Source organism: Salvelinus namaycush, chromosome 25, assembly GCF_016432855.1.
Source record: "Salvelinus namaycush isolate Seneca chromosome 25, SaNama_1.0, whole genome shotgun sequence".
In the NCBI taxonomy this organism is placed as follows: domain Eukaryota; kingdom Metazoa; phylum Chordata; class Actinopteri; order Salmoniformes; family Salmonidae; genus Salvelinus; species Salvelinus namaycush.
Genome location: NC_052331.1, coordinates 24,522,692 through 24,534,869, shown reverse-complemented (window position 1 = coordinate 24,534,869; position 12,178 = coordinate 24,522,692). Strand labels below are relative to the sequence as shown.

At 42.7% G+C, this 12,178-nt stretch overlaps 1 protein-coding gene across 1 annotated transcript in view; it reads left to right on the top strand.

Moving 5' to 3' along the window:
* The window catches only part of LOC120020386 (receptor-type tyrosine-protein phosphatase N2-like), a 62,824-nt gene extending 57,091 nt beyond the window's left edge, over positions 1-5,733 (top strand). Inside the window, exons 10-12 of the mRNA XM_038963998.1 lie at positions 119-183; positions 2,687-2,760; positions 3,724-5,733. Of these exons, the coding sequence (XP_038819926.1) occupies positions 119-183; positions 2,687-2,760; positions 3,724-3,795 (211 nt within the window). The 3' untranslated portion in view covers positions 3,796-5,733. The remainder of the gene's footprint in view (positions 1-118; positions 184-2,686; positions 2,761-3,723) is intronic.
* Positions 5,734-12,178: the final 6,445 nt, after the last annotated feature.

Genomic DNA, 12,178 nt, shown 5'->3' with positions numbered 1-12,178 from the left:
CTATAAGTAAAAATTGTATTGACCAAAACGATAACACATTGAAATAGTCTTGTGTCTGTTAAGTCATGCTAATGACACCCCATCTCTCTCTGTCTCTCCCTCTCTCTCTCTATTGCAGCAACGGCGCCGGGAGGAGTGGAACATACATTCTGATTGACATGGTTCTCAATAAGATGGCTAAAGGTGGGAGTCAGACAGCTTTTCTTTTCTCCTTACGCATGTTAAGCAGCATCGCCATGTCAACGTTAAAGCCTTACTTTTTCAGCTGTGGGTCTTTAAAAGCATTAGAGGGTGACTGGCTCGGGTGCAGCTTCACTGAATTAATGATCGATGGGAGAGAAAACAATATGGAGATATATATCAGTATTCCTATTCACATTGATGATGTCAGATGTAAATGTAGTTTAAGAGTTCCTATTCTGGCAATTTATGTCAAGCAAATTGTAAATTTGTTCATGCAGATAAATTCATCCTGTTTATTGGAATTTAATGCCATTTCTTTTCAGCAAACAGTATACCTAATTGTGTTCATGTAGTCTCCCATGCACTTTTGTTGGAATGTGCTCTTCCATTCAAATTAAAAGCACCTTACACCAATTGCTTCAGCATGGCATTCACACACACACGCATTTGTTCAAGACCTATTCTCCTCTTGGTTTGTCGTGTGTGTGTGTGTGTGTGTGTGTGTGTGTGTGTGTGTGTGTGTGTGTGTGTGTGTGTGTGTGTGTGTGTGTGTGTGTGTGTGTGTGTGTGTGTGTGTGTGTGTGTGTGTGTGTTCACCCGTGCATTTACATTTGTGTGTATTAGGCATGTCAATCTCCTGACCGGTGCTGTGGCCCTGGCCTTAATGAAAGATCAAAGGCCAAAGCAGGCATCTTAGGCCTGCTGAGAGGGGCTTTTCCCAGGCTGTCACACTGTGAGGCAGCCCAAAGGCTTTTTTCTCTGTGCCGGGGTGGAATCTGGGCCCGGCCAGTTAGGGTTAGGGTTCTCTTTGTCTGTCTCCTGAGAAGCAGGAGGCCCAGGTTCCCTCAGCCTGATCAAAGACCTGTATGCCCTTGGACACAAAATCACTCTCCTCTCTTTTTTTACCCTCTTTACCTTTCTCCCAAGGAATGAATTGTAAATTCGGAGGCTGAGAATTATGCCTTTTATTATGCCTTACTACCAAAGCCTCTTCTTTTTTTCTCCTGCTGTAATGTTCGCTCTAACTTAAGAATCGGCAGCACAAGTGCAGGAGTGCTTTCAGCCCTGGGTCCAGCTGCTAGCCACGGCTCTGTCTCTTTCAGCCCGGGGTCCAGCTGCTAGCCACGGCTCTTTCTCTTTCAGCCCGGGGTCCAGCTGCTAGCCACGGCTCTGTCTCTTTCAGCCCGGGGTCCAGCTGCTAGCCACGGCTCTGTCTCTTACAGCCCGGGGTCCAGCTGCTAGCCACGGCTCTGTCTCTTTCACAGCTCCCATAAGGACTTGGTGCTTTCTCTTGTTTCTTCTCAGAGCTCCCCTCCTTGAAGGGAATCTTGCGAGGGAAACTCAAATGAGCCGTTTATACTGTTCCCTCCACAGTCTGGTTTATTACAACCAGCACAATAGCCTGGCTGTTAAGTCCTAGAAAATGAAGAACTTATCAGTGTGGTGCTCGTAGAACTGTGCAAGCGCCATTCTTGGGTGGGAGGAATAGACTTGAGTTACTATATTGTAACTGTAGAGTAAAAACTGTCATTGAAAGAGAATGGCTTGAATAAGCTATTCTTGCTTATTCATTTGTTGATTTGTAAAACAAAAATGTTTGCTCTTTTGATGCACAGGAAAGATTTTCTGAGGAAAGTGTGGGAGAGGTTGATGTAGTTAGCTACAGAAAACGAATCAAATTCTTTTCTTTTTCCATTTTCCTCACCACTCCTCATGAATGTAATTTTGTTATGTTTGTCTCCCTCGTTCTGTTACTTATTTATTTTCTCCAAAGGTTTCACAGTAAGCCTTCAGCGCCAGACAGGCGATCATGTAGTCTGCCCCCAACTCAAGGGCCTCAGATAGCCGTCTTCTTTGTGATCACGGCCGTGTTTGGTCGACTGGGGAGCATAGAGCAGTGCCAGCTGGGCACTGGGTCTGAGGGCAGGGCCAGCTGCCAGGCTGACTGGGCACTGGTGCTGCAGGGATAGGGAAGAGAGGGTTCTCCACTCTGCTTGCCCAGTATCCAACACATCTAGCTATTCACCTGGGTGGTAGCTTGCCAAGTAGGCAGGCAGAAAGACAGACAGGCAAATAGGCAGGCAGACAGACAGACACTCACCATCCCTCGCTGCTTGAGACTACGACAGCCTATGGGGCACCTTGGTTAGCTCAGAAAGCAACAGGGGGGACAAGGCTTTGGTTAAAACAAATCCTTATTTGAAGTGTTTATTTTATTTTATCCTAAAATAATCCCTCTGATTCCTGTATCTTACATTTTGTGGTTTTACAAATACCTTTGCAAACATTCTCTTTCCCCACCCTCTCATTTTCATCTAGGCAACTAAAACAATCGGAGCCTTGTTTGTAGCATCTGTGTGGATATGGGATGAATGTAATAATTTTCAATCGCTGCATGGCGGAGGTTCCAAAGGGAGCGAGTAAAAAGGAGATTGACAGACGCTGCCTGGATTATCTCCTGGCTTTGAACTCTGTCCAATTTGTTGTTGGTGTTGTGTTGCAGGTGCTAAGGAGATTGATATTGCTGCCACCCTGGAGCACTTGAGGGATCAGCGGCCGGCTATGGTCCAGACAAAGGTAATGTCCTCACCTCTGCTGGGAACTCTAATGGACTGTGATTTCTGAAAGGAGATGGAGGGAGGGTATGAATGGGCTAGCTAGTTAGCGGTGCGCACTAGTAGCGGTCACATTTTCAAAGCCTTTGATTTAGTGCAGTGCTAGGTTTGTAGTGGGTGTATAGTGCTTCCCAAATAATTTTACAGAGAGAGAGAGAACTGGCAGGCTCAGTTAGTTGTCTTGGGATAGGTAACACAGGTACACTCTGTGTCCTCCAGAAATGTGGAGCTTTTATGTCTGTTTCATAAAGCAGAGCTCTCTCTCCAGAGTATCAGCTCAAATGAGACCCAAGTTATTCCCCAACACTAATCAATATGTGTTCTGGTCAGACAATCGACAGCCAGTTTGGAAACATCAATCATAGTGTGGATTCCCTGAGAATTATTAGATTGGTCCAGCAGTCATATCAATCCTTTCTTTATTAAACCATGTATCCTCAATGAGTGACTCATGTTTTCACTATTATTGGTGATGAGAAAATGTTTTATAAGTATAAGTCTTGCTTTCTTCAATATCATATAAGCTTATTGTGTTTAGTTTGATTTCATTAGTTAAGGGTTCTACATGCATTGTAAATGTTTGTCATTTGTTTCGTTAGTAAGCGCTACAGTTGTACTCCCCCTAGTGCTTGCTTATTGAATAACTTCAGTATCAAGTGACCAATCGCAGTGAAGTCATTGTTTTCTAGACTTCTTTCACATGATTCTCTATAGCTCTATAGCTGCTTTGTAAGTCTGATCTGTGTCTATTTCTGTATTGCAATTCATCTGGAAAGAACATTGGCATTAACTCTACAATGACTCTCTCCCCTCCCTCCCTCTCTCCCCCTCCCCCACTCTCTCTCTCTCTCTCTCTCTCTCGCTCTCCCCTTCCTCTATCTCTCTCTCTCTCTCTCTCTCTCCTCCCTCTCTTACTCCACCTCAGGAGCAGTTTGAGTTTGCATTGACAGCTGTTGCGGAGGAGGTGAACGCCATACTCAAAGCTCTTCCACAGTGAGAGGTTGACCCACTACCAAGCCTCAGCAGACCTCCCCAGGGATCTCCCTCCTGTTCTCCTTCTCTCTCCCACGCTTTCTTTCCCCCACTCCTTCTCTCCACCTCTCTGTCTTTGTGGATGTTGTGCGAGAGAGCGTGACCTGATCTTAGTTGTGTATTTAAAAAAAATCGATTGTGAACCTATGGAGCTTGTTTCCAAACAGACAATTTAGTGCGTCAAGACTTTTACTGATTGAAAAACATGTTAATCTGTTAAGTTACTAGAATATATCAATGACAGAAATATTGTTTTCGTGTGTGTGTAAATGATGATGTTGGCCATAACATCTGTATCATATGGCATATTTAAGTTAAAAAAATGTTTTTACTTTGATCCTATTATGCGGTGTACTAAATCATACCATGTAATGTATATTAAAAGGAAAACTGCTTAATTAGGTCAAGTGAACACTGATAACAATGATGCTGATGTTAATTCTAGTTACCATAGTGATAATTACACCAAGCAATATGTGTTTCTTCCGCTTGTCCAGACCTGGACAAGTAATTGTATGTTGTGGACAACGATTGTGAGTAAACTTAACTAATGTCAGTAAACTAAACTAGCTAATGCCTGCCTCAAGTAAAGCAGTTCTATGAATTGGTGTACTGTATGTACAATGAAAACGATATTGTCATTTTGTAAATAAAGCAGATCATCTAATCTAGGGTCTGGATTCAATCCGTATCGCCAAAGTATCACAGAAGATCTGGGTTAAAATGTAAAGGTCATTTCTAATTTAGCTGACATATGCAGCGTTTACCGTTAATGCAGTTTTACCGTGAATGCAGTCTCCGCAACCGCGGGAACATTGCCTTTAATTTTCAATCATGCTATAAAGTGGATCATCAGTACGGATTGAATAAAGCCCTAGATGTACATGTAGCATCAATGGCTTAAGTGTGAATATAAGCTGCCACTGGATGTCCCTGTGTCTTATTAACAACTGAGTCCATATCTGCGTTCCAAATGGCAACCCTTTCCTTATATACAATAGATAACTTCTTTTGACCAGAGCTCTGGTCAAAACAAGTGCACTATGTAGGGAATAGGTTGCCATTTTGGATGCTGACCAGGCAGGTTTGTCTGCACTACAGGAGTACTGTCAGCTAAATAATAATAATGAATAATAATAATAATATATGCCATTTAGCAGACACTTTTATCCTGTACAGTCACGCGGGCATACAGCTCTACCCCAACACTTTCTGCTTTGACTAGACTCATGCCATTAGATCACAAAATCTTGTGTCAAGCTTTCATGTTTGTCCATTGGATTCTGTGTTTTGTACACCCAATATTTTCTGAATTGCAGATGATATGACCTGTTTTTTTAGCATACACTCGCACATGGCTATTTGAAACTATTATTCCCCAAATGTATCTCCTTCAGCCTCAAAATATATCATGTCACCATGAAGAAAGCCAAGGATATGATTTACTATTTACTTTGACAAGCCAAGGATATATAATCATGCCATTTGAGACATTCATTTCTGAAGAATAGTAGTGCAAGTACAGAGGGGAAGATAGTGGATTGTTATATTACATATTGGCATAAACTTATTTTACCTATCACAGGTGCTTCCAAAATGGCACCTGATTCCCTTTCTATTACACTTCTTTTCCTTTGGTCCCTGGTCAAAAGTAGTGCACTATAAAGGGAATAGGGTGCCATTTGGAAGGCATTCAGAGTTCAAGCGGGGCATGTTATGTGTCCCATACTGTCACCACTGCAAAAAGCTTTCAACTAATTTATTGCAAGAGCTGGCTGGTCTGTTCCATTGATTTGTATATATATGATTATTAAAAATAAAAATAAAAAAAATATTTTGTTCTATCAGTGAAGATAAACTATTGTGAATAAAGTCCCATTATTGATGGCGTGTTGTATTGCAACCTTGTACTCCCAGACGTTGTTCTTCTTTCCACCACTATCTGCTGGGCAGTACCTATTTATTTTTTTGCATTGTCTGAGTAGGCAAGGAACCTCTATAAAGACCTGATCCTATTTCCCAATACCTCTAAAATGGTCTCAAAGAAACCTTAGTTTCTTTCTAAAATTCTAAGTTTCCTTCTGGTTCAAAGGTTCTTTTTTCTTAGCCAGAGTGTCTGAATGGCTGGGTGCTATTCTGATCTCCAATCTGCATGGTGATTCACATGGCTTGGCAGCTTCATGCTACTTCAGAGTGTACATTATGCTATCAACACTTCCTACCAACCACACAGTAACAGGATGGAACACTGACTGTCTCCTGTCTCATAACCACACTCTCGCATGCACGCACACACACACGCAGAATGAAGAAAAAGAAGTCACCATGAGAAATATCACAGGGATATTTTAAAACATAGAAATAAAGAACAAGCTTCATAGACAGAAATTATTCTGCTTTTCATAGTAGAAAGTTAATTTAAAAAGATCGACAGGTGGCATGGTGAGATTGCAAACTAAATCCCTTATGCCTCATCTTTGAGGGCCTACTGTAGTCTTTCAAGACATCGATGTGTTGTTTTATGCTTTCTAAGTCAACATCTCAGCTAGATACAATACGGTATGTACCTAGCTCAGGGATAGACTTTTCTCTCAATCATTAAGCTCTTGTTTTGCCAGGATAAGCACACTAAATAAACAGTACAAAACTATTTGAGTCCTAATCTTGCTCCTTCGGTCCCTCTAAGAAGTGACACCTAGCTAATAAAAATGACCGTGGTGTGTTGTATTGCAACTTGTACTCCCAGATGCTGTTCTTCTTTCCACCACTATCTGCTTATGCTGTAATTATCACCACCAAAATAAAGTAATTCTATTATATTCTATTCTTCTACCCTACAAATAAGGAGCCTTTTCAGGACCATGGTCAACTCTCTTCCAAGCATGGGCTCTAGTCTAGTCTACTGCATGTTATGTAAGAGCAATCCAACAGGTGTATGTATCTCACTGGAATACTTGGAACAGGCTCTTATTAAACGTCAACCTGTTTACAGAAACACCACTAAGATTTGTCATTTGACAGCCAGCTACAGGTGCTGGTGGTTGACCCTGAAAACAGCCACTCCCCCTTTTTGTAACATCATGTCAATATTGTGAATACTTGAAATAGAGCCTTGTTCAATGTCAACCTGTTTTCATCTTTATCTGATCATGTGAATGATGTGATATTCCACACAGCGACCATGGTCTCGTTTTCTATAGTGTAATGCAAAATGATCAACAGTTGTAGTTTGCTATTGGTCTGAGAGCCACAGTTAGGTTACAGCTTCAGCTCCATGATATGGTTGCCTGTGTTATGTTTTGGGTTTTGAGTCCAATCTCTGAATGAGGCTGGCTGCAGTGATGTAGGCTACAGATGTAGAACAGAAGGCTGATGGGTCTTCAGAGGGGTCAATTGAATGAAACCGCCGTGGAATATTTGAATGACTGTTGCTCCAACAGGCTGCCAACATCTCGGGGAATGAACAGGTAAAAGTCTGAGTCCCAAATGTCACCCTATCCCCTATATAGTAGACTACTTTTGACCAGGGCTCTGGTCAAAAGTAGTGCACTATATAGGGATAGGTCCCATTTGGGACACAAAGACTCAGCCTCACTTCAATCACTATGAAAATCTTTTCTCATTACATCCAATCCAATTTGATTATTAATAGGCGTCGAAGTGACCATGGCATTTCACTCTGTTTCATCTCGTCCCCCACGTGTCCGTACTGGACACTTCTGGCATTTAGTTGATCATTTTCATTGCTGTCATACGTGTGGTGACCCCAATATCGCATGGTGTCACTCATCATTAGGCCGTTTAACTATTTGCATACAAAAATTGCTTTCCTTCTGCATGGCATGAAAAGACTGCTTTGCATAATTACAAATGACACAGTGATCTCAGACAAACAATGTACTGGGGAATCAGGAGGAAAAATATTACTATAATAGAAAAGAAAAGCTACACTACAAGACATGAGGAGAGGTCATGAAGAAATTCCTCTTGTTATTTAGGTCTATAAGTAAGCGTACCTCCCACGCTGCTGGTAATCAGCTTGTTATTGGCCATTAGAATGAGTGGAATCATGTCAGAACATTGACCTCCATGCATGTTCTTTTCCTTAAGTTATTTTAATAGAATCTTAAAGGGCTCTTTGATCCTTTCTTTGGCTAAAAGCAAAAGGTCAAGTTGGAGCCGAGGATGGTTAACTTTTCTATTGTAGAAAGTATTATTTTAGGAGGGCAAAGAACTCTAATTATCTTATTGAAGGAAAGCTGAATGAATGGTGTTTTGGTTGTATGATCTAAAAGAATTTGGACTGATTTGAAGAATAAATGTATAGAACAGCAGCTAAATAAAACCTAAAAGAAGAGTTGCAAAGAGTTATAAGAATCAAACTGTCTGATAGTGATTTGATTAGAGACTGGAAGTCAGAAGTATTGCCCATTAAAGGTGATGTGTGTGTGTGTGTGTGTGTGTGTGTGTGTGTGTGTGTGTGTGTGTGTGTGTGTGTGTGTGTGTGTGTGTGTGTGTGTGTGTGTGTGTGTGTGTGTGTGTGTGTGTGTGTGTGTGTGTGTGTGTGTGTGTGTGTGTGTGTGTGTGTGTGTGTGTGTAATCCTAAACCCTAACCTTAGCCATTACCCTAACCGAACAGCTATTAGAGCTTAGCACAGTGGGCTTGTCATCATGTTGTCTATCAGGTGTCTACTGACTTCTATGCTGGAATCAAAGGGAGATATGTTCAGCTGGAAGAGAGAAAAAACCCGCACCCACTAAAATATTCTTTAAGTTGTTATGTCTTATTTTTTAGCAGCAGAGGTCAAAACAAACAGATGCTTTTCGAAGGCAGCCTTCATCAGCGTTTGGAGAACAATAGACATCCACCCATATTTACAGATGACCTCACATTGTACTACTGCTTCTTTCTTTTTTCACAATCATTATTTACAATCATTACAGTGGCGTGTATTCATGGATGCCAAGGGAAGCCAGGCTACCCCCAAAAATTTTGCAATAATTTTTTTTATAAAATGATGTATCTCTCTTTGTGTTTCATAATTTTCCTTCAATTGGCAAGAGGCTGAATGTACAGTATCTCACAGGAGAAAGCATACGAGTCGAGCGAAACAGCGCCCCTTTATTTCTATGTGTAGCCCATCTATCTTTTTCTGTCTGGTCAAAAAGAGTATGATATTTGTATTTATATTTATTATGGGGGTTCAGGTCAGGGTTCTGTGCAGGCCAGTCAAGTTCTTCCACACCAACGAACACTTTCGGGATGAATTGGAACGCCAACTGCGAGCCAGGCCTAATTGCCCAACATCAGTGCCTGACCTCACTAATGCTCTTGTGACTGAATGGAAGCAAGTCTCCGCAGCAATGTTCCAACATCTAGTGGAAAGCCTTCCTAGAAGAGTAGAGGCTTTTATTGCAGCAAAGGGGGGACCAACTCCATATTAATTCCCATGATTTTGGAATGAGATGTACGATGAGCAGGTGTCCACATACTTCGGTCATGTAGCGTAGCTAGCCCTACTAGGCTACAATTTGTATAAGACAGTTCTGGTGCTTTGCATTATTTACCTTGGAAGCTGAAAACCACCTGCATGAATATCATTGTCATGGACTCAGTTTGTACCCACGCATAGCAGCATGACAACTGGTGTCAAAAGTTGGACTGCTAGCCTAGCTAGCCCAAACAGGTACTAAATGTTAGTAGTTGACATTAGAAGTGCTTGTATTTTATTACTGGACCTTGTGAACATTGAATAGCTAGCTCTGGACAGAGAGGAAGCTTTTGAAGCAAGCTAGCCAACAACCTCAATTGTTGCTTGTGGACTGTTAGCTCGCATCATGTATGTAACTGAGCCTGTCAGACAAAGCTAAACAGCTAGCGAAGCCCCTTGGGCCAAAGCGAGAGCCCCCTGTGATAAAGCTGCAATGTCACATGATTAACATCACGAGCGGGTCGTATGCAAAGAGAGAGAGACTGTCCCGCTGTACGGAGAGAAACCACTGTGCAGTACAGAGTGTGAGAGAAACCTTAGATGGGGAGAGAAAAGGAGAGATATCTTTGCTGCTCTGCACCCCCAGTAACAAATCACAAGCACAAAAATCTGCCTTCTTGGTCATTCCTGTGGGAAAATAATTTCAGTGAATGGGACAGTGGAAGTTCAGTATTATAACAGTTGAAAAACAAAATAAACGTGATTTAAAGGGACAATTAATTAAAAGGTCATCTGGGAAAATTCATTAAAGGGACATTGGAGAAAATGCATGAAATTGAAAGCAAATTCATTCAAAAGTAAAGATACATAATTAGCTAACAACTGTAAATAAAGACTGAGTTGTAAAAATCACAGGAGATACGAGCAAAATGAATAAATCACCAACAAAATGGAGACAGCTGGAGACAATGAGAAAAATGCTACTGCAGCCTCTAACCCAGAACAGCCCGAGGCCTGGCTACACCTATTGTTGAATAACATTTTTTGAAGCGGCTGTAAAAAGCATTCATGACCTGGATCCAAAGCCCCATCATGGCCAGCTTGATAGTGATAGAATGGCACTCCAAACGAGTTTCTCACACCTTCCCATGATGACTCTGCAAGTCGGTCCCTCTCCTTGTTCGGGTGGCGTTCGCGGTCGACGTCACCGGCCTTCTAGCCATCGCCGATCCACTTTTTATTTTCCATTTGTCTTGTCTTTGTCTTACACACCTGGTTTCAATTCCCCAATTATTTGTTCATTATTTAACCCTCTTTTCCCCCATGTTTGTTTGTGAGTGATGGTTTGTCTTGTGTACGGTCCGTTGTTGTGGGCTCGGTAATTTGTGTTGTATTTGTTGATTTACTTGAGTAAATACGTTGATTACTCATATCTGTTGTCCTGCGCCTGACTCTCTACACCAGCTACACACAGATCGATTACAGTCAGAGAGGACTACGCCCTCCTCATTGAGCAGCTAACAGCATTACGGGCAGATGTCTCCTCCTACCACAGTCTGTCACTGCCTGAGTGAACTGCGCGAGCAAAAGGAGACCACTGCAGAGTTTGCAGAGGAAGTGAGACGCCTGGTAACATTGGTATACCCAGGGGTTGACCTTGAACTGCAGGATCAGCTGAGGATCAGCTGAGCAACACTAGGGAGTGACAGACAACAGAGGCAAGATGAGGCGCATATCTTGGGCAGAAGACAATGTCGCCATGGAAGTGAGGCCTACAACAGTGACTCCCCCAGTGACCCAAACAGACAGCTATGCTACCACCAACCAGCTGCTGTCCCTGATGGATAAAGTGGAAAAGCTCCAAGTCACACTGGAAACTGTCATGACTGACACAACTCTCCTGAGTCATGGATATACAGTAGGTCTTACAGCCTGAAACCGGACCCATCAAGAGGATGGTCTACCACACGCCAGCCCCATCTGAGGTAGTTGCTTCCGGTCCCCAAGTCCCACAGCTGCTACTAAGGGACCTTCTTACTACTGTGGTGAGACTGAACACTACAAGCGTGACTGTTTCAGGTCCCCAAGCCCTGTGGTTCTGGGAAATGAATAGAGGCCAGGTCCCATGGCCCGGGCCTGGCCGACAGTTCCAGCGGCTACACTGTCAAAGAGAACGGAAAAGCCAACAACTCACCAGTAGTTGCTTTAGGTAGGGCTACCAGTGCAGGGCAGAAGGATAATTGGTATAGATCCAAGAATCGGCCACCAACCTGTACACAAAACTCATCCTCCTAAAACTTGAAAGCATTTTGCCATCCACTGGCATTTTCTACAAGAAATCTGCCTTCAGAAATAAAAGCTTCTCCCAAGTGGGTGACACCTACTCCCATTGCCTGCTGCACTGCTGCTTGGATTCCACCTGGTGATCTGTTCACCATCTGCCCTGGTCTCCAACCTGTCTGGTACAGGTACCCCCACCACACTCCCCCCCTCACTCGCCTCCAGCACACATGCAGTGTTGGGGCGAGTTACTCTGAACTTATAATGGCTAGCCCCAAGTCGTTATATATTTTATTTTGTTCTTGTGCATTTTGCTATTTTGCTATTTGCCTCATGACTCCTGCATCATGCTTTGTTGACTACAAACGTTCTTTACCCAACCGTGGGACAGACTGTTTGTTCCCACACTCGGGACTCTGACTCTCTATTGGTTACACTTTTGACCTCCCATCCCATTCTAAACACCTCTCGCCGGCTTTGTAGTCATGTTACCTGATGAAATTGCTGTACAATATGATCTTGTTGCCATCTGATGCACATTCAGATGTCATAAATCAGCACTGCAGAGCTCTCCCTGTCCTCTGCCGTGTCTTGATTGTATTACTGTTGATGATATCTGGAAATGTGCATGTACAC